The 20,767-nt window shown below is 66.0% G+C and overlaps 2 protein-coding genes across 13 annotated transcripts; one reads left to right on the top strand and one right to left on the bottom strand.

Annotated features, from left to right (window-relative positions):
• Positions 1 to 652: 652 nt before the first annotated feature.
• Positions 653 to 10,764, bottom strand: NCKAP1L (NCK associated protein 1 like). 2 transcript variants are annotated; one of them, XM_075075639.1, is made up of 31 exons: positions 10,548 to 10,764; positions 10,197 to 10,307; positions 9,785 to 9,877; positions 9,620 to 9,676; positions 9,394 to 9,536; positions 9,206 to 9,296; positions 8,485 to 8,622; positions 8,341 to 8,389; positions 8,051 to 8,207; positions 7,722 to 7,778; positions 7,301 to 7,397; positions 6,839 to 6,948; positions 6,547 to 6,679; positions 6,352 to 6,433; positions 6,014 to 6,072; positions 5,719 to 5,864; positions 5,270 to 5,402; positions 4,984 to 5,103; positions 4,353 to 4,492; positions 4,062 to 4,193; positions 3,730 to 3,948; positions 3,491 to 3,621; positions 3,311 to 3,408; positions 2,950 to 3,043; positions 2,747 to 2,829; positions 2,555 to 2,635; positions 2,263 to 2,356; positions 1,982 to 2,098; positions 1,582 to 1,691; positions 1,395 to 1,484; positions 653 to 938 (listed from the first exon to the last, which is right to left on the bottom strand). In XM_075075639.1, the coding sequence occupies exons 1-31, from the start codon at positions 10,647 to 10,649 to the stop codon at positions 813 to 815; spliced, it is 3,393 nt and encodes a 1,130-aa protein (XP_074931740.1). In that variant the 5' UTR covers positions 10,650 to 10,764; the 3' UTR covers positions 653 to 812. The 2 variants fall into 2 exon arrangements, with proteins under 2 accessions (XP_074931740.1, XP_074931739.1); XM_075075638.1 differs by lacking the exons at positions 6,014 to 6,072; positions 6,352 to 6,433 and having other exon boundaries at positions 10,548 to 10,741.
• A 2,090-nt stretch (positions 10,765 to 12,854) lies between these two features.
• On the top strand, positions 12,855 to 17,779 carry GTSF1 (gametocyte specific factor 1). 11 transcript variants are annotated; one of them, XR_012657511.1, is made up of 10 exons: positions 12,855 to 13,027; positions 13,310 to 13,436; positions 13,523 to 13,612; positions 13,702 to 13,777; positions 13,903 to 14,085; positions 15,392 to 15,474; positions 15,667 to 16,271; positions 16,374 to 16,460; positions 16,928 to 17,043; positions 17,513 to 17,779. XR_012657511.1 is itself a non-coding variant. In XM_075075642.1 (9 exons), the coding sequence occupies exons 1-9, from the start codon at positions 12,935 to 12,937 to the stop codon at positions 17,638 to 17,640; spliced, it is 945 nt and encodes a 314-aa protein (XP_074931743.1). In that variant the 5' UTR covers positions 12,855 to 12,934; the 3' UTR covers positions 17,641 to 17,779. The 11 variants fall into 11 exon arrangements, 5 of the variants coding, with proteins under 5 accessions (XP_074931743.1, XP_074931745.1, XP_074931746.1 ...); XR_012657510.1 differs by having other exon boundaries at positions 15,664 to 16,271; XR_012657507.1 differs by having other exon boundaries at positions 13,889 to 14,085.
• The last annotated feature ends 2,988 nt before the right edge of the window (positions 17,780 to 20,767 follow it).

Below are 20,767 nucleotides of genomic sequence, written 5' to 3'. Positions count from 1 at the left end.
TCGGGCTCGGCCACGCGATCACGGCTGCGGTTTGGTTCGGCTGCTGGGGCTGCACGCTCGGCCTCCCCCAGCCCCGGTACCACCGAGCCCTGGCGAGGGGGCTCTGCCGAGGGGGCTCTGCTGGGTGAGGGGCTCTGCCGAGGGGGGCTCACGGCCACGGCAGCCGCCGTCCCCCCCTCCCGGCACGGCCGGTGACTCATCCCGGAGCAGCCGGCCGTGAGCGGAATGGCAACGGCCGCCCTGCCGCCTCCTTCCCTCGCCCCATTAATTTTCCCCCAAGATGCTGCACGGGAGAAAAATAAACACCCTAAGATGGGGGAAAGGAGGAGGAAGGGGGGGAAACGTGACTTGAAACATCCCCGGCTGGGCGGGAGGAGGGAAACTGAGGCACAGGGCTGGCCAGGATCGTTGCCACGAGAAGCAACAGCTTTAATTAAAGCTGGTAAATCCTGCCAGCAGCTCGAGTCCCTCCGTGTCGCAGCCCCCCGAGGTCCCCAGTACCCCCAGACCCTCCTGAACCCCCATGAGGGGGACCAGCAGGAGGTTATTCCTGCCGGAGACACAGGGCTAGGCACCCCCCAGGGTGCTGGGGCAGACCCAGCCCCAAATATTCCCCGGATCCCCCTCAGGCACGAGTCAGATGAAGCCGTCGGAGGGGAAACGTGCTTTAGTGAAAGCAGTGATGACTGAGGGACAGGACAAGGACAGATGGGGACACTGTGGTGGCATCCAGCAGTTGAGGAAGGACCTGGGGGTCCCGGCACAGGGCGGTTTGAGGGGTTTGAGGGGAGGGGGAGACGCGGGGGCCGGGCTCAGTGCGAGGGGACCCTGCTGAGCAGGTTTTCCCGGCACACCTCGCGGTAGGCGTTGCGGAGCAGGACGTAGGGGAAGCAGGTCTCCAGCATGTCCACCGTCAGGAAGGACGACTCCGCCACGATCTGAGAGAGGGGTCACACAGCGTCAGCAGCCCCCTGCCCCCTGCGTCAGTTTTCCCCCCATTGCCAGAGTGGGGAGAGGGACCCCAGCCCCTCCCCAGCAGCGCTGGGTGCTCCCTCCCCGGGTGGCTCCCTTGCCCCAGCTCCAGATTGAAATATTTGCATTTAAATTGCTTTGCAGCGAGGACGAGCGCTCCCTGAATACCAATCCCCAGTGGTGGGTGCGTGGCCCCCACCCAGACAGCCCAGCGTCTCCCCGGGGGGTGTCGGAGCTGGATCCAGCCCCCCATGCCCAACCGGAGCTGGGCAAGGGCTGAGCACCCAGAGCCGGCTGCGGTCTGCGGGCTGGAGAAGCCTGGGCAGAGCTGAAACCCAGCGGAGACACGGAGCTGGGGTGCACCCACTCAGGAAGACCCCACAGCCCACCCAGGGGCACCCCAGGACCCTCCTGTCACTCACCAGCTGCATGAGCAGGGAGATGGAGTCGCGGTTCCGGGCACGCAGCTTGTCCGTCTCCTGGCCCAGCTGCAGGAGGCTGACGGAGGCCAGCTGAGGGACGGATCCTGATCAGCACTGGGGACGGTGCCCACCCTGGGAGGGTGCCCACCCCCGGCCAGGCACAGCTGTGGCCCCTGGCCACCCTCACCAGCAGGAACTCCTTGAGATGGGTCTCGATGTTCTTGTTGTGGACGGTGAAGAGGGCGGCCGACACGTGGATGATGGCCTTGGCCAGGCAGTGGATGTTGTTGTTGTAGCCTGGGGATGCGGGCAGGTTGGGGACAGGGGCAGGTTGGGGACAGGGGCAGGTTGGGGACAGCAGAGGGTCTCCGCTGTGCCCACCTCCCTCAGCTGTGGTTATGGGACCTGACAGTCCTGGGGTCCTGCCATCCCCACCGCCCCTCAGCTCTGGTTACAGGGCACCAAGGACCTCGGGGGTCCCAGCACACACAAGGTGGGGAACTGTGGGGTCAGGGCTGTGGCCGTGGGGACACAGCCAGGACTGGGGACACAGGGACAAAGCTGCCAGGGTTGTGGCCCAGCCTCACCGTCCACCTCGGTGTTGTAGATGGACGCCGGGTCGGAGGCCAGCAGGGGCAGGGACACGGCCACGAAGACCAGGAGCAGGCAGGCCACCTTGTAATCCTCCTCCGGGGATGAGCCGTCTGCCAGGGAGGGAGGTGACACTAGACAGGGGTCCGAGAGGGGACCCTGGGGGTCCCAGGGAGGTGACACAGGGTAGGGGAAGGTGAGTGGGGCTGGGGGTCCGTGCAGGGTCACGGATCTCAGGCAAAGCCCCCCCCGCGAGCCCAGCAGACCCCCACAGTACCCGTCTTGCTGCCAGCGAGGACGTTCACCAGCGCGGGGTCAACCTCACAGGGGATCCCCGTGGCCGAGGCCAGCTCAAAGATGCTCAGGGTGACCTGGGGACATGGGGACACGCAGGCTCAGGGCTGGGGACACGGGGTGCAGCCGGGCACGGGGGACCATGCAATGCCATGTGATGCCACACGGTGCCACACGCAGTGCCCCATAGCACCACACAGTGCCACGCAGTGCCCGTGGGTACAGGAGGGCAGCACTGGAGGTGCCACCCTGTCCCCATCCCGCTCCGTGCCCACCTGGATGTCGGTGTCGGGGGTGACAACATCCGTCAGACACTCAATGGGGCCCATCAGGAAGGGGCAGTGGTGGGAGAAGACCTGCGGAGAGAAGGTGGGTGCTCACGGGGCTCCTGCTGACCCCTTGGGATGTGGGGCCTGTGGGTGGGGGGTCCCGTGGGGTGGGGGACCCATTGGGTAGGGGGCACCCACCTCCCGCAGGCCCTGCTGGGCCATGGCGCGGAAGCTCAGGATCTCCCCGATGATGGTCATGCGCTTCAGGACATTTTCGGCCGCTGCGGGAGGAGAGGGGTCAGCGGGGACACGTGTGTGCGTGCACACATATGTGTGCGTGCACACCCGCGTGTGCCAGCCCCACGCTCCCCCGCCGTGTCCCCAGTTCCCCCCAAACTCACAGGTCAGCCGGGGCAGCAGAGCTGCCATCTGCTCAGGCTTGCAGGAGCTGGAGCGCAGCTGGACCAGAGTGTCCATGTTCTCGTTGACCAGCTTCTGCAGGGGACGTGAGGCTCGTGGCACCGGGGACACGCTGAGCCCGCAGCCGGCCGGGAGGGGCGCAGGCGTCCTGGCCCCTGCGCCCCACCTCCACGCTGGCCCACAGGCCCAGGGGACAGGCAGGGGACTGGGATGGTCCCTGGGGTGGTCCTGCCTGCCCTGTCACACCGTGCCCCTGACCCTGGTGTCAGCAGCCCAACCCTGGTCGCAGTCCCCTGACCCTGGTCTCGGTCCCCCAGCCCCGGTCCCAGCTCACAGCCCTACCTTCAGCTCGGTGACCTGGGAGCCCACGTGCCACATGAGGTTGTCGCTGAGGAACTTCATGCCGTACGGCCCGATGAGCTCGGCCAGCGCCCGCATCTCTGCAGGGAGGGGGACAAGGATGGGGCCATCGGCGCGGGGCGGCGGTCACACCCCCCCCCGCAGCATCCCCGCATCCCTCACCTGAAACGTCGGAGAATTCAGCGGCACTGAAGGTGGGCTCGCCCTCCCGGGGCACCGTGGTGAAAGCCTGGAGGGCAGGGGCCAGGATGATGGCCCCGGTGCTGGCCTGTCGCAGCAGGGCCTCCAGGTACCTGCGGACACTGAGCTGCTGCCACCGCCTGGCACCGCGACCCACGGCCCCGCAGGGCCCCCACCCATGACGGGGGGTCGGAGGGTGCCGCTCCCGGTGTGGCACCCACCAGTTGGTGTAGATGGTGGTGAGCGTCTGCTCGCCGGCGGCGTCGCGGGGCTGCGTCTGCTGCAGGAGGACGCTGCGGATGATGCGCCCCGTGTCCAAGCCCACGAACTGCTCCAGCGACTGGATGAAGGTCAGGTAGGCGCTCAGCCCCACCAGCACCTCCGAGGGCCGGGACACCTCCTGCGTGGCCTGGCTGTAGCCGGCCATGGCCACGATGGCTCTGCGGGGACAGAAGGGGCTGCCTGGAGTGCCGTGGCCGAGCGTCCCCGCCCCAGCAGCGCCCGCAGCCCACCCTGGCCCCGCCATGCCCCGTGACCCTGGTGCGGTCCCTACTTGGCGAAGCGTGTCTCCAGGTGGCTGCTGAGGTACTCGGCCGGCGTCACCGTGTGCTCGAAGACGGTGAAGTTGGGCACATGGTTGAGGCTCAGGGACAGCTCGGCCAGCATCAGGTGCAGCTTGTCCATGCTGAGGTCGCAGGGACACGGGCACCATTAGCCACACCGCGGCCCCAAGGGGAAAACCCCACCGTCACGCCATGCCCCCATGTGCCCACACCCAATGTCTGGCGGCCACCGCTCCCCACCAGCCCCCTGCCCACCCTTGCCAGCCCTGGGTGGCTCTCACTTGGTGGTCAGGGTCCGGTCCTTCCTCTGGCTCTCAGCCCCCGGTTTGTCCCGCTCAGGCTCCCCCTTCTTGGCCGGCTGCTTCAGGGTCTTCTTGTTGCGAGCTTTGCTGACGGTGGAGGCGCAGTGCTTGGGCAGCAGCTGCCGGACACAGGCAGTGGGTTACCAGCGGCCACGGCACCGAGGACAGCCCAACCAGGGCCTCCAGGACCGGAGGTCACCACCCCCAAGGTTGAACTGGGGACATGCCCTGCCAGGCCTTCCCCTCATGGCCTCCGCTGTCCCAAGGCTTTGGAGAACATGGAGGCCACAGAGGTCCTGGAGACCCTGGAGGCTAGGAGGTCTCATGGGACAAAGATACCACAGAGACCCCAGAGGCCATGGATACCCCAAAGACCATGAAGACCTTAGAAGCCACAAAAGCCATGGAGACCCTGGAAGCCACAAAGGTCATGGAGACCACAGAAAACCCAAAGGCCCCAAAGACCCTGGAGGCCACAGAGGCCATGGAGACCCCAAAGACTACAGAGTCCTGAAGGTGATGGAAACCTCAAAGGTCATGGAGGCCTCGGAGGCCCTGGAGACCCCGAAGGCCACAGGGACCTTGGAGGCCTTGGAGGCAGAACCCTCACCTGCTCGCTGAGGTTGTGCTGCTCAGCGCAGGCGTCCATGATGTAGGTGCTGGCCTGCCGGGCCACCTCCTCCAGGAACTTGTTGCACAGCCCCAGCGCCATGGCCTTCAGCTGGGGATACTGCGGGGGGAGGAAACCACGGCACCGTCACGGCACGTGCTCCATGGCCACGTCTGCGGCGTGCCACCGGCTGCCCCAAGGCCAGGGGGCTGCCGTTGTCCCTTAGCCTGCCCCTCCATAGGTGGCCCTGTGTCCCCTGTGTCCCCCCCTCGGCAGCAGGACCCACCTCCTCCGGGCACATGGGGTGGACGCAGTGGGAGAAGTGGCTGCAGAGCAGAGGGAAGGCGATGCAGTAGCGCAGCATCGAGGGCTCCTCCATTGTCACCACAAACATCTTCTCCACTGCGCGAGGGTAGAAACTGCAGGGGTGGGGGCAGAGGGGCAGAAAAAGGGGGCAAGGAAGGCAGGAGAAGGGATTTGTCTTTCTGGACACGCTGCTCCTGTGCCACATGTGTGTTGTCCCTGTCCCCCTACCCATGTGTATGTCACCTAAACCCCTCCCATGGGTGACATGTCCCCCACAGCCACCTCCATCCCTTCCCACACCCGCCACCCAGCACACGTGGGCACATTTCCATGCATGCTGGGGTGCAGGATGCGCTCGAAGACCCCCAGCCAGGGTGAACCCCCCCGTGACTGTGGGGAAACTGAGGCAGGGCGGGCGGCTGCGCTCACCACAGGTCGGAGAGGTCGGAGGCCTCGGCCAGCAGCTCCTCCAGGGAGTCGAGCAGTTTGGTGTGGAAGACAATGAGGTTCATGACACGACCCACGTCAGGGTTGGAGCCCAGCGGCAGCGAGGCCTTGGCCACGCTGGTGTAGGCCTGGGGGGACAGTGGGCTCAGGGGCACAGCAGGGCAGGGGAAGAGGATGAGGGCAAGGACAGGGATGGGGACAGTAATAGGGAAGCAGATGGGGACAGGGATGGAGACTGGGACGGGGACAGGGACCAGGATAGGGGCAGGGACAGCACCTGCAGCCGGAACCAGTCCAGGCGGAGCGGTGTGAAATCAAACTGCTCTTTGTCATCAACTGTGGGGGAATAGAAACGTGGGGAGATGTGACTGTGGGGAGGGGGCTGGGAGGAGTATGAGTCTGGGGGTGTGATAATCTGGAGGTACAGGTCCTGGGGGTGCCAGTCTGGGGGTACACACCCCACGGGATCCCCAGGAGCTGCAGTCTTCCCGTTGTCCCACAAGCCTGAGTTTGGGTGCCCAGCACGGTCCAGGACTGCTGCAAGCCTCCCGGGGCAGGGGGGACATCGGTCCCCAGGCAGCGCCAGGGTCGTGGAGGCGGGGACACTGACCATACCTTCCTTGACAGAGAGAGCTGAGAGGGAGCTGACGAAGGATGACAGGATGATGGACTCCTCCTCGGGGCACACCGAGAGGTTCTGCGGGGCCGAGGATGGGGATCAGAGGGTCAGAGACAGCCAAGGTGTGGCACAGGTGACAGGGACAGCCCCAACAGAGGATGAGATCAGCCCTTGCCAGTGCCCCGTCGTACCTGGATGACTTCGCTGAGCACCAGGGCATCGAAGCGGGCCAGGTACTGGACGTGGTAGCGCTGCAGCACCCGGGCCTGCCGCCGCACCAGCCTCCGCAGCTGCTCCATGAGAAAGAGCAGCTCTGCGACGTGGCTGCCGCCGGAGCCGCCGGTCAGAGCCAGTGCCAGCCGTGCCCATGGCACCCCGGCGTCACCCCGGGGCAATCCCACCACAAGACCAGCGTGCCCACGGCTGGGGGTGTCCCTCGTGGGCACGGATCCCCCATGGCTGGTGCCTGGACACGGTGCCTACCTGTCAGCGAAGTCCTCAGGCGTCTTGGTCTTGGTGACGTGCTCGGCGTGCCGCACCAGCCAGCTCACCTCGTCCCGGCAGAAGGAGAGCGCCATGAAGACAAAGAGGGCCTGGGCGGAGCAGGGGTTAGAGAACACCAGGCACGGGGTGCTGCCGTCAGGCACTGCCACCCAACTGCCACCCATGGCCCTGGGCACTGTCACCACATGGCATCAGGCTGGCACCGGCGGTGCCCCCCACACAGACCCCACCAGCACCCATTTCACACACCCGGGCACACACAGAGCCCCAGCACCTACCCCCTGCACCCAAATCCAGCACCCACACACCCTCCGTACCCCAAAACCTGCACCCATGCACCCCATGCACCCAAACCCTGCACCCACACACCCTCTGGACCCCAAACCCTGCACCCACGCCCCCCCTGCACCCCAAACCGTGTCCCCTTCCCTCCATGCTCACCTTGGGTCCCAGCAGCCCGGGCTGGTCCTCCAGCAGAGCCTCCAGCTCCCGCACAGCCCCACGCAGGTACGCCCGCCGGCCCCGGTGCAGGGAGCCACTGCAGGGGGGTCAGGGTGGGGGTCAGGGTGGGGATCAAGGCCACTCAGCCACCCCTCTCACCCAGCGGGGACATCGCAGGCACCACATAGCAAAGGTGGGTGCTGTGGCACGGGGCCAGTGTGGACCAAATCAGGGCACCCCAGTCCCCTGCAACGTGCTGGCACCCCTAGGGGCCCTTGGGACCCCCCCAGCTCTCTGAGATTCATGGAATCCCCAGGATCCTCCAATCCTTTGGGATGCCCTGGGACCTTCCAGCTCCCCAGGACTCCTGGGACCCTCCCCAGCCGCCCCAGAACCACTGTCCCGCTGTTGAGCCCCCAACCTGTGAGCCACGGCGTGTTCCTTGCACTCCTTGAGATCGGCCACCCGCTTCCCGTACCTGTAAGAGTCAAAGCCAGGCAGTGCCAGGCATGGCGCCCGGCACAGTGCCCGGCACGGCACCCAGGAGAGCCGCAGGCACCCCACAGAGCCCCTGGCACAGCTCCCAGCCCCTGGCACCCAGCACAATCCCCTGGCACCCAGCACAACCTCCTGGCACCTGGCACAGCTCCTGGCACCCAGCAGGGCTGCTGGCACAGCCCCCAGCCCTTGGCACCAACCACGGCATCCCCCTGGCACCCTCCACGGCCCCGGGGCTGGCGCGGCTGTTACCCCTTGAGGCTGCTGAGCAGCTCCTCGGTGACCTTGTGGACCTGGAGGACCTCGTCGCGGAGGAGGGTGATGTAGAGCGAGCCCTGCAGCGCCAGCCGCCACAGCTCCAGGCACTGCGGGGACGAGCCCAGCGCCCCCGGGCACACCAGGAACCCCACTGCGGGCACAGCCGTCAGGCGGGCAGGGGCTGCCCGCGCTGCCGGTCCCGCAGCGGGCAGGGGGACAGCCCAAAACCGCAAGCCAGGCTGCCCGCGTGGGGCTGGGGACCCACGGGCACCGCAAGGACTCACTGAGGATCCAGCGCTCCATCACCTCCAGGGACAGGTACTCACAGGCCATCTGGGGACACAGGTGTCACCGTGTCACCGCCCTGAGCCCTCCTGCAGCCTCCCACCCGGTCCCCGGCCCGGTCCCCATGGCGCGGCGGCACTCACGGTGTCGGAGCTGGCAGGGCTGAGCATGGTGCCGGCGGTGCCGAGCAGGCTGAGGAGCTGGTCGCTGCGCCACTGCTCGGCCCCCTGGTTCCTCCGGGCGAAGAGGAAATGAAGGGACAGGAGGGCACTGGTGACAGCCTGGGGACGGGGGGACATCATGAGGGGGGCTGTGGGAGGGATTGGGGCAGGGTGACCAGTTCTGGGCCCCCCAGGTCAAGAAGGGCCGGGAGCTGCTCGAGCAAGGCCAGCGCAGAGCTGCCAAGATGCTCAGGGGCTGGAGCATCTCCCTTGGGAGGAAAGGCTGAGAGAGCAGGGTCTGTTCAGCCGCAGAAGAGGACGCTGAGGGGGGATCCCATCAGTACCTATAAATATCTGAAGGGCAGGTGTCAGGGGGATGGGGCCGGGCTCTTTTCGGTGGTGCCCAACGACAGGCCAAGGGGCAACGGGCACAAGTGGGAACACGGGAAGTTCCACTTAAATATGAGGACAAACCCCTTCCCTGTGCGGGTGCCAGAGCAGGGGCACAGGCTGCCCAGAGGGGCTGTGGGGTCCCTTCCCTGGAGACATTCACCCCCCGCCTGGACGCGGCCCTGTGCCCCTGCTCTGGCTGTGCCTGCTCCAGCAGGGGTGGGACGGGGTGAGTTCCAGGGGTCCCTGCCAGCCCCCGCCATGCTGGGATTCTGTGATGTGGCCCTGCTGGCTGGGAAGAGCCCCATCCCACCTTGGTGTGCGGCCCAAATTCCTCCATCAGCTTCTTGAGCGGGTGGTCGTACTCCAGCACCATCTGTCCCAGGCGGGCGAAGCTGGGGTCACTGCAGGGATGGTGGGACGGAGGTCGGGGACAGCCCTCAGGGCCAGCCCCATGGGGACGGTCCGTGGGGACAGCCCCGGTGGGGACAGCCGACCCACCTGGTGCCGTGGCTCATCTCGTGGGCGCAGTGGTACATGCCGATCAGCAGCCGGCGGTCCTCGGTGCGGGCCAGCAGCAGCACGAGGGACACGTAGGTAACGACCAGGTCCAAGTAACTCTTGGTCAACTCGTAGTTGACGTGCTGGGGAGGGGACAGCCGTGAGCGCGAGGGCATAGCCGTGGCACCCCCAAAATACCTCTGGGCACCCACCGCGCCCCACTCACGATGTCGAAGAAGCACTGGCTGGCGTCGATGGTGTTCAGCAGCTCGTAGACATGGTCCTGGCAGTGAGGGGACAGGGACCATGTCACTGCTGTCCCCCCAGGTCTGAAATGCCAGTGCTGCCCCCCAAAACCCCACAATGCCCCCCACCGCACACCCCAGCTCACCCTGAACTCCAGGACGTCCAGGAAGGTGTGGTAGATGGGTCCCAGCGCTCGGGCGATGTCCCCCTTGTCCTTGTGCACTGGTCCCAGGTGTTGCTGCAAAGGGACGGTGGGGACACCCAGGATGGGTGGCACAGGGGATACACCTCGGAAGGGGTGACATGGGGCAGGGGGTGGCAGGTCAGCCAAGGGAGGGGGATGGAGGGGAAGCCAGGTGGTGGTGACAGCAAAGTGAGGTGACCCGGACCGGGCTGGCATGTGGGGGACAGGGTGGATGCTGGATGGAGGCAACATGGGGTGGGGACGGTGAGGACACTGGGGATGGGGTGACATGGGGTGGGGGGCAGAGGTAGGGGTGGCACTGGGTGGGAGGGGACAGGGGGTTGGGGACAGAGGGGACAGCCCAGTCCCTCACCGTGCTGCTCCGCACGTCCAGGTGAGGAAACTTCTTGTTGATGAACTTGACGGAAGGCTCCATGGCCTTGTCACTGAGGAAGGGCGGCCGCGTCTTGGGGTCAGAGCAGGTCTGTGGGGAGCCCCCAGTGTCAGACACCCCCAAAACCCCCTCCTGGGCTCAGACCCCCGCACCAGACCCCCCTGTCCCAGCAATCCTACCACGACCCTGCTTCTTCACAGACCTCATTCCTTGTAGAATCCAGGCTCTTCCCCGTTAGATCGGGGGGGGGGGGTACCCCAGTGTCCTGTACCCCAACACCTCGCGTCCAGGGGACCCAGGCACCCGAGCCCCACCCCACCCAGCACCCACCTTCTTGATGTTGTAGATGCGGATAAGGACACCCCGTCCCCGGTCATTGAGGATCGTCAGCTTCTCGGCGAACTTGTTTTGGTAGACGGACGGCAGCGACATGGTGGCGATGTGCTGGGCGAGGGGCCCCCCCGTGTCCCCCACGGCCCCCAGTCGGCCCCACGGCCTCAACACCCCACTTCCCCTTCCTGGGCTTCCTGGGCTGGGCCTCGAGCTGGGGCCACCGCCACGTGACACCGCCACCACCCCGTGACACCACCACCACCCTGTGACACCGCCGGCGCCTGATGCCACGGCTGGGTGACACCAGAGATGCAAGGTGCCACCATCGCCTGATGCCACGGCTGGGTGACACCAGAGATGCAAGGTGCCACCATCGCCTGATGCCACGGCTGGGTGACACCAGAGATGCAAGGTGCCACCATCGCCTGATGCCACGGCTGGGTGACACCAGAGATGCAAGGTGCCACCATCGCCTGATGCCGCGGCTGGGTGACACCAGAGATGCAAGGTGCCACCATCGCCTGATGCCACGGCTGGGTGACACCACAGATGCAAGGTAACACCAGCCAGGGCCATACGGCACCAGCCGTGGCCCTGAAACAGCAGCCAGGGCCCTGCAACAGCAACCATGACCAAATAACAGCCTCCAAGCCCGTATAACACCATGTGAGGCCCTACAGCACGGTGCAGGGCCCTATAACAGCACCCAGGGTCCGTATAAGACCATCCAGGCCCATATACCATCACCAGGGCCCATATATCACTTCCAAGGCCCATATAACACTGCTCAGAGCCCATCTAACACTGTCCAGGCCCATATCATGCTGCCCAGGGCCCATATAGCATGGCCCAGGGCTCATACAGCACCAGCCCGTGGCCCATTTAATGTCGTCTGGGCCCATATAGCACCACCAGGGCCCATATAATGTTTGGGCCCATAGTAGTCAACATGGATTCACCAAGGGAAGACCATGCTTGACCGCCCTGACTCTGGTGTGATGGGCTGGGAAGATGAAGGGAGAGCACTGGGTGTTGTTGACCTTGCCTCAGCAAGGCGTTCGACACTGTCTCCCGCAGCATCCTCACAGGCAAGCTAAGGCAGTGGGGGTTGGAGGAGGGGACAGTGAGGTGGCCAGAGCCCTGGCTCAACAACAGATCATCAGAGGGTCGTGATCAGTGGAGCAGAGCCTGGCTGGAGGCCTGTCACTAGTGGTGTTCCCCAGGGGTCTGTGCTGGGCCCAGTCCTGGCCAACATATCCATCAGTGACCTGGATGATGGGATCGAGTGTCACCTCAGCAAGTTCCCTGACATTCCCAAGCTGGGAGGAGCGGCCGATGCACCAGAGGGCCGTGCTGCCACCCAGCGAGACCTGGCCAGGCTGGAGAGCTGGGCCCAGGGGACCTGATGAAATTCAACACGAGCACGTGCAGGGTCCTGCCCCGGGGGAGGAAGAACCCCCCGCACCGGCACAGGCTGGGGGCTGAACTGCTGGGGAGCGGCTCTGTTGAGAAGGCCCTGGGAGTGCTGGGGGACAAGAAGGTGACCCTGAGCCAGCACCGTGCCCTTGGGGCCAGGAAGGCCAATGGTACCCAAGGATGCATGAAAAGGCGTGTGGAGCATCTCCCTTGGGAGGAAAGGCTGAGAGAGCAGGGTCTGTTCAGCCGCAGAAGAGGACGCTGAGGGGGGATCCCATCAGTACCTATAAATATCTGAAGGGCGGGTGTCAGGGGGATGGGGCCGGGCTCTTTTCGGTGGTGCCCAAGGACAGGCCAAGGGGCAACGGGCACAAGTGGGAACACGGGAAGTTCCCCCTGAACATGAGGACAAACCCCTTCCCTGTGCGGGTGCCAGAGCAGGGGCACAGGCTGCCCAGAGGGGCTGTGGGGTCCCTTCCCTGGAGACATTCACACCCCACCTGGATGCGGTCCTGTGCCCCTGCTCTGGCTGTGCCTGCTCACGCAGGGGGTGGGACGGGGTGAGCTCCCGAGGGCCCTGCCAGCCCCCGCCATGCTGGGATTCTGTGATAGAGCACCACCAGGGGCCCATATAGCACTGCCCAGGGCCCGTATAACCTTGTCTAGGCCCATTTATCACCACCTGCGGCCCGAATAGCACCCCGTAGGGCCCATAAAACGTTGTCAGGGCCCCTATATCACCACCAGGGGTCCATATAACATTGCCTGGGCCCCTATAGCACCGCCCGGGCCCTCCCAGCGGCGCCGCGGCCGGCCCCGTTGCCATGGCGACAGCGGAGCGCGGCGGCACCCCGCCCCCCCCGTAGGCCGCACCGGAAGTCAGGCCCCGTTGCCGTGGCGACGCGGCGGCGCGCGAGGCCCGTTGGGAGTGCATTGCGCTGAGGCGGGCCTGGGTCCTGGGCTCCGCCATGGACCCCGAGGCGCTCGTCGAATGTCCCTACGACAAGAGCCACCGGGTCCGGGGGTCCCGGCTGCCATACCACCTCGTCAAGTGCCAGCGGGTGAGCGGGAGCCGGGGCCGAGGTCTACGCGGGGCCTGGGGCCTGCTGGAGGCCGGGGCCTACGGGGGGCATGGGGCCTGGGGCCTGCTGGAGGCCGGGGCCAGGGCCTGCTCGGGGCCGGAGCCGAGGCCTAGTGGGAGCCAGAGGCCTAATGGGAGCCGGGGCCGAGGCCTGCTGGGGGCCAGGGCCGAGGCCTAATGGGGGCCGGGGGTCAGACAGCTCTGAGGTAGAGGCTCCCCCCAAAACCTAGCCGCCTCTCACCTCTCCTTGCCCCCTCCCCAGAACAACCCGCGGTTGGCCCGCGCACTGGCCGCCTGCCCCTTCAATGCCAGGCACAGGGTGCCCCAGGCCAAGCTGCAGAGCCACATCGCCACCTGCCCCGACAAGCACCAACCTGACCTCCCCCACGGTACAGCATGGCCCCCACCTCACTGCCGTGGCAGCCACACTCAGCTGTACTGCCCCCCCACACAACTGTCCCCTCTGACCCTGCAGAGGTGGACACGTCCTGTGGCAACAGGATGAAACAACCGGAGGTCCCCACGGCCTGGCAGGGCCCCCCGTGCCAGGAGGACTGGGAGGCTGGTGAGTGTCCCCGGGGTACCAAGCAGCGCTTCCCCCCCTCACCATGTCACCCCAAGGCTGCCATGTCCCTGTCTTGTCACCCTTTGCAGAGCTGGAGGACCTGGAGGACCCCCCACCATTCATCCTTAACGTCGGGACAAATGACCTACTCCTCCCATATGAGAGGTAGGAGCCCACAGGGCCAGGGATGTCCCCTCCCTTGGTGCCCGCATTTGGGTGTTATTCCCCCTGAGGGTGCTGCCCACACCAACCCCCCTGGCCCTCTCTCGACCCCAGCTCTGCCCCGGCAGCACCCACAAGCAGGAGCCGAGGTGGAGGAGCTGCAGGGCACCCTGCGGCAGGCATGGAGCAGCGGGTACTGGAGGGACCACAAACGGCAGCAGCTGGACCAGGGCAGTGCCCATCCTTCCCCCAGGACTGGGGGGACCGCGGTGCCAGGGGGGGCCGTGCCCCCTCGGCCGCTGCTGCAGGGGGTGATCATACCCACAGCTTTTAAATGCATGTTATAAATAAGCTACCTGTGAGTGTGCATGATGTCCTGTCACCCGGGGTGGGGGGGTGAAAGGGACCCTGTGGGGAGGGGACCGTGCCACCCCCATGGGAGGGATGCTGCGGATACCCCAGGGATGGGACCACCAGTGCGAGCTCCCAGCCTGCCCTGCTCCCCCCACGCTCCTGTGGCTGTATGGCCCTGCCCCTTGTGGCACAGATGAGTGGGGGGCAGGACCTGTGGCCCCCCACGCCGAGGTGGGTACAGCACTGGGGAGGGGCAGGGGACAACAGCTCTAGCACACAGCGGGATCTCACCCCCCTGCGCCTGCCCATGTCCCCGTAACCCCTCCAGTGCATCCTTGTAACCCCCTGGGCCTGCCCATGTCTCCGTAACCCCCCAGTGTGTCCCCATACCCCCCCCAGTTTATCCCCATAACACTCTGGGTCTGCCTGTGTCCCTGTCACACAACCCCCAGCATGTTACCCCCACCCCTCAGCTCACCCACAACCCTGTAACCCCCCTGGTATGTCCCTGTAACCCCCTGGGCCAGCCCATGTCCCTGTCACCCCCTCAGTGTGCCCCCCTACCCACTGTGTGTATGCATCACCCCTAGGCTCACCCACATCCTTGTGCCACCCCAGTGTGTCCCTGTATCCGCTTCAGTGAGTCCCCAGAACCCCCCTGCCCATGCCCCATCCCCACCCCAGCATGTCCCTGGCCCCCAGCGCCCTGCTGTCCCCCTCCCCAACCACCACTAAACTTGGGCTCTAGCGGGGAGAGAAACGAAGATGATTGAGTGAAGCAGCTCAAGGTGACCCCAAACCCCACCTTGGTCCTGGTGCTTGGGGGACTCCTGTCCCCCCCCACTCAGGGCACCAGATGACCCCCCCCAGTCCCTCACCCACCAAAACAGGCGTTTCCAGGCAGGCACTGCCCAGATTTTTGGGCTGGGGGGAACTATTTTAGTGCTTCTTGCATAATGCGGGTGCCTCGTGCTCAGGCTGTCCCTCGGGGCGCTGGGCCAGTGGCTTCCCCACCCGGGGGTGGGAGGGGGGGGCAGCTGGGAAAGCCTCATTAACCCCTCCTCCTGCCCCATGCATTCTGCCAAAATATGTGTCACACTGTCCCCCCCCGTGTCCCCCCACCGCCGCCAGCCTGGCGGTGACACACACCCGTCACACCCAGACTGCACTCAACCCCGGCATCGTGCCAGGAACAGAGGGGGATTCCCCCAATCCTCTGCCCCCCCCGCCTTCCCCCCTCAATTTTTTCTCCCCTTCTTCCAGCACAATGTTTCCAGGGACCCCACGGAGCCCCCGCCATGCTGGGAGGTGAGGAGAGCTCGGAGGAGGCGACGGGATTTGGGGCGGTACGTGTGGAAATGGAAACGCGTGTGTCATGCCGCCTTCCCCGGCCGGGCTCCCTGCCCGCCCCGCCGCCGCCGCTCGCTCCCCAGCCTCCTCCAACACCCCATCGTCCAAGACAGGCGGTGGGGACCCCGCAGGGCTGACTTTGGGGGGGAAAACCAGCTTTTTTTTCTTTTTCCTTTTTTTTCCAGCAGTTCACAGGGAGGTCAGAGATATATCTTTCCCCATCCAGCAGAGGAGAGCGCGCGGGCGGGGTCGTGCCGGTCCCTCCTGGCCGGGCAGAGGAGGAGTGATCTGGTGTTGCAATTAATTCCTCCCTCGCCGGTGCCAGAAACGCAGCTGCAGAGCGGTTTATATGCGACTAATAACTCCCGTTAACGTACATCTGGCAGGAGCCGCACATCCTGGGCTCAGCCCATCTGGGAGACGCTTTTCCTCCCTCCATCTCCAATCCGGAGGCTGAACACGAATCGTTTTGCAGCGGCCGCTCCTTCCTCGGGCTTTAACCTGCCAAGAGTTAACCTTTGCCCAAAGCTGCCTTTTTTTTTCCCCCCCCCCCACCACGTTTTAAACCCATTTATTGACTTTATGGAGGAGTTTTATCCCCCCACAGCTCGGCGCAGAGAATCAGGACGCGCAGCTGCCTGGGTTTATCTTGATGAAACACTTTCCCCGCGCATCCTCCCCGGACGCAAATCCCATCCCCACGTGGAGCCGGCGCTTCTCCTCACCGGAGAGCGGAAACGTTTCCCCACGCGTTGCCCGCAGGTGGAAAACCATCCGAATCCCTTCCTGCTCCGTAAGGGTTAAGGAGGAATTCCTCTAGCTTTTGTTGCCTCGCTTGTTTAAAAGCGTCTGACTGCTTCAGCTTTGCCTGACATCTCTCCCCTGTGGTTTCCAGAGCAGTTTCATGTGTGCTTCGAACCGTGCCAATAACGGCCTTGCAACACTTGCCGGCAGATTTTGCTCAGAGGGTGGATCCAGCCGGGTAGGTTGGAGGACTGGCTTATTTTCATCCGTGAGCCGGATGGGAAGCGACAGGCCTTTCCCCCTCCTTTTCCACCTATTTTGCCATTATTTTCTCTCACCAAAAACAATCGCGGATCCCGGAGCCGTTGGCTCGGTGGGAGCTGTTGGGTTTTCCCTTCGACGGGCGCATGAGGAGGTGGGGAGGAAGAGTCAGGGCTTTTATTTTTTTGGGTGGCGGCGCAGATAACGTGTCACCTTCCATCGTCCCCCCGTGGCATCCAGCCGCCGCCGCGGAGCGGGCACGCTGTGCCGTGGCACAGCCGCGCTTCGGGGACGGCAGCTCCAGGCTCCTTCCCTGCTCCCTGACCTTCCAGGAGGGTCCCGCCGCGTCCCGTGGCCTCACACTACAGTTTTGGGGAGATTTGTATACCTTTCTAGCCTCGCCCCACGTGTTTTAACTGCTTCTCCCTGTTCTGTTCCATGCAGCCATGAAACACGCCATGTTTCCACACCCTCGCATGGCTCCCGCAGTCCTGGGGGTCGCCTGCCGAGCCCCCCCGGTGTGGGCAGGGGTGACCAGCGCCGCAGGGAGACGCAGAGCTGTGAGTACCGGCTCTGCCCGAGCAGCCCCAGTTCCCCCACACAATTCCCAGGACAAAATCCCCCTCGTCTAACCCGTGTCATTCCCCTGCTGTGATTCAGCGCCCGGCATTGCTCTCCAGCTTGTTTCTGTTGGGGGCGGGGAGGGGGGGGACAAGCACACACACAAAAAAAAACCCTATTTACCATCAAACTGTGTCTGAAAGCAGCAGGAAAAGGAAGAGGGCAGGAACCAGCGAGCGTCTGGCCGTCGCAGGCAAATGGCAGCGCCGAGGCCGCGCTCGCCAGGGGCTTTGAGGCCACCAGGGTGGGATCCACAACCAGGGGGTTTGGGGAAGCCCCATCCCCTCGGCACCCCCACAGCACCCCAGCCCCAGAGCGGGGGGATGCCCCGGCAGGAATCGCTCCTGGTGAAGCCCTTTTAATGGCATTTTTTATTTTTTTTACACCTTTGGCATTTTATCTCCGCAGCTCGTCGGGATCCCTCCCTCCCACCGAGGTCTGGCTCTCGCTACCGGCTCGGGGTCGGATCCTGCCCCGGAGCGGGCACCTCCAGGGCCTGGCCCCGGCTCCTCGGGCAGCCGGGCTCCGCAGGGTGAGCGGGACTCCTTAAAGCAGGAAATTAAGCGGAAAAACAAGAAATGCCCAGAAACAGCGGGGCTGGGCGAGGAGGGCTGGGGAGCATCCGGCCCCCACCTTGCTCCTCGAGCACTAAAACTGCTGTTTCTGGCCTCAAAATGCCCCCGTGCTTGATTCTGGGTTGTGTTATGGGGCGTTTTACCCAAAATCAGGGTGCTGAAAAGGGTCAAAAAGGGGGTGGGAGCCCAGGGGGAAGGGGGTTTCCCCGAGTGATGTTGGGGTGTCCCCACACCCCCCAGGAGGCCAAAAATGAGGGGGGTGAAATGGTCCTTGTGCCCCCTGCCCTTCCAGGGGGGTGTGTGTGACCCAAACGGGGGTCACACATGGCCCCCTGCCCATGGTTGGGGGTGTGTGTGCAAGTGCACACGCGTGGAGGGTGCGTGTGTGTGTAAGGGGGGTGTGCACACCATACGTGTGCCGTGGGTTCCCGTGTTCCTGCCCCCCGCATCCCCCTCCCCTTAACGCTCTGCCCGGCAGCATGCACACGCTTACACACGCACGGACACGCGTGTGTGCACACCTGGCGGTGTCAAGGCCGCCTGTGTCACGAGCACACGCGTGTGTCACCCACGGCAGTGCCACCTCTGCCCCGTGCCCCCGGCGGGCCCCCCCTCCCCTCTCAGCACAGGGGGCCCCCCGGGGCTGGCCGGCTGCCCGGCTCCCCAACGCCTGCAGCCGCCAGCGCCTTTTTGGGAAGCAGCCGGCGCGCGGGGCCGCATCCGCACCCGTCCCCGGGCTCCACGCCAGCCCCGGGGCGCCGCGCCAGCCCCCCCCCACCCCCACCCGTGCCCCCAGCCCCGGGGAAACTGAGGCCGGGCACCCACCGGGCACCCGGGGCGTCCCACCCTCACCCCCCACCCCCGGGGCTGCCCCGATGTCACCGGTGCGTGGACTCCCGCACCCACCGGTATCACGCTGTGTCGTGTGTCCCCCCCCCCCCCAAGCCCTGGGGGTGCCTCACGGCTGTCCCAGCCGGGGGGGGGGGGGCTGGGGGTGACGTGGCCCCCGCTGTCGGCCCAGGCTATATAGGGGCTGGCGGCGGCGGTGAGTCAGGCCGGGGCCCCCCCCGGCCCCCGCGGTGACTCAGGGACGCTCCCCCGGCACCGGCCATACTTAGCCGGGGGCACCCGAGCCCTGACCCCGGCACCCACCCGGCGTGGGGATTGCGGGGGCGGGGGGCGGGGGGTGTCCCTGCGATGGAGAGCAGGGGGGCAGCACCCGTGGGGCGTCTCCGGGATGGAGGTGGCGGGGACGGCACCCGTGGGAACGGGGGTGGCCCTGGGTCAGGCTCAGGGTGGGGGACGGAGCGTGGGGGAAACTGAGGCACGAGTGGGGCAGCTTGTAGCCGTGGGCACCTGTGCAGCCCTTGCACGGGGACGTGGGGACACGGGGACGTGGGGATGAGACCTGGGGTGAGGGTGCACAAGGAGACAGGGCCAGGACCCGCGTGTGTGCACGAGGGGATGGCATCAGAGGACACATGTGCACACGAGGGGACAGTGTCAGGACACGGGCGTGTGCACGAGGGAACGGTGTTGGGGGACACGAGTGCACGAAGGGACAGTGTCAGGACATGTATACACGAGGGAACAGTGTCAGGGCACATGCATGTGCACAAGGGGACAGTGTTGGGACATGCGTGTGCAAGGGAACAGTGTCAGGACACGTGTGCACAGGGGACGGTGTCAGGACAGGGGCGTGTGCTCAAGGGGACGGTGTTGGGTCATGCGTGTGCAAGGGGACAGTGTCAGGACACGCGTGTGCACAAGGGGACGGTGTCGGGACACTCGCGCACAGGGTTCGGCGTCGGGCACACGCGTGTGCACGGGGAGCGGTGCCAGCGCGGGGCCCCGGCCGTGCGATGCCGTGCGAGGGCAGGAAAGGCCCCGGCGCCAGCGCATTGTTCATCGCCCGCCTGTCGCTTCCCCCCACCACCACCGGCCGCGGAAACGTCCCCATTGTCCCCACGGGCACCGCGCCCACGGGGGGCACACGCACCCACACGCGTGTGCGTGCTCACACGCTTCCCCCCCCACAACACCCCGGAAGGGCAGCAGTGGGGGAGCACCCATGGCAGAGGACCCAGGCGTCCAGGCCTGGGTGCGAGGGGTGCGGAGAGAGGCCCCGGACGCCTGGGTCCCCCCGAGCCCCCCGAGCCCCCGGCCCAGCTGCGGCGAGCGCCATTGCATCAGCGGCGCAGGAATGCGGCCGGCCCCGCGGCAGGCGTGCGAGGCCCCGGCCCCCCGCGCACACCCCCCCCGGCCCCTCGCACGCCCGGGCACCCGCCTCGCACGGGGGGCCTGTTGGGGGGGGGGGGGAAGGGGGGGGGGTGTCCCACCCTTTGCACAAGCACATGGAGGCGCGGGCAGCCTTTGCACGCGTGGAGGGGCGCAGCGAGGGCGCAGCGTTTGCACACGCGGGTGGAAGGAGAGGCTGAGCGTGCGCCCGTCGCACACCGGCGGGGCGGGAGATGGCGGACGTGCGGGGTTGGCACGCTTGCGTGGGGAGGGGGTTTCAGGGGGGCTGCGGGGGTGGGGGCTGAGCGTGCACCATTTGCACGCTCACGTGGAGCGAGACCTTGCATGTTGCGTCCCTTTGCACGCTCGCGTGGGGATGGCAAAGGTGCCACGGGGAGCACGTGGGGGGCACCGCCGCCCCTCGCACGCCCTCGCACGCAGACCCCTGCGCCGAGGCGGGGTGCCCCGGCCCCCCGTGTCCCCCCGTGGGGTCCCGGTCCCCCTCCCCACGCAGCTGCCTGGGAACGGCTCCAGCTCCGGCTCCGTTTCCGCTGTTTCCTTCCAGGAAGCTGCAGTCGGATCCGGCTCCCCCCCCCCATGTCCCCTTCCTCCCCACTGCTGTCCCCAGCCCTGCGTCCCCCCCGCCCCACTCCTGTCCCCCGTGTCCCACCCCCGCCGTCCCTCCCCAGTGTCTTTTTCCCCCCACCACATCCTCCAGTGTCCCACTGGTGCCCTGTGTCCCCCCCCATGTCCCCACGTGGCCTCCCATGTCCCCCTGTGCCTGTCCTACCCAGGTCCCCCCACAGTGTCCTGTGTCCCTTTGTCCTCTCAGTGCCCCAGTACTCCCAGT

Source organism: Phalacrocorax aristotelis, chromosome 26 (assembly GCF_949628215.1).
Source record: "Phalacrocorax aristotelis chromosome 26, bGulAri2.1, whole genome shotgun sequence".
Lineage (NCBI taxonomy): Eukaryota > Metazoa > Chordata > Aves > Suliformes > Phalacrocoracidae > Phalacrocorax > Phalacrocorax aristotelis.
Note: the sequence above shows the minus strand (reverse complement) of the source record. Positions and strands in the feature narration are given on the sequence as shown.

What these genes read in the sequence shown, in the direction of transcription:
- NCKAP1L (XM_075075639.1), bottom strand. Translation starts at nt 10,649, where the DNA reads ATGTCGCTGCCGTCCGTCTACCAAAACAAGTTCGCCGAGAAGCTGACG. An exon ending in GCCAGTGCTTCTTCGACATC is followed by an intron (nt 9,537 to 9,619) that starts GTGAGTGGGGCG and finishes TCCCCTCCCCAG; the next exon opens with CACGTCAACTACGAGTTGAC. An exon ending in TGGACTGGTTCCGGCTGCAG is followed by an intron (nt 5,865 to 6,013) that starts GTGCTGTCCCTG and finishes CTGTCCCCCCAG; the next exon opens with GCCTACACCAGCGTGGCCAA.
- GTSF1 (XM_075075642.1), top strand. Translation starts at nt 12,935, where the DNA reads ATGGACCCCGAGGCGCTCGTCGAATGTCCCTACGACAAGAGCCACCGG. An exon ending in CAGAGGGTGGATCCAGCCGG is followed by an intron (nt 16,461 to 16,927) that starts GTAGGTTGGAGG and finishes TGTTCCATGCAG; the next exon opens with CCATGAAACACGCCATGTTT. An exon ending in CCGCAGGGAGACGCAGAGCT is followed by an intron (nt 17,044 to 17,512) that starts GTGAGTACCGGC and finishes TTATCTCCGCAG; the next exon opens with CTCGTCGGGATCCCTCCCTC.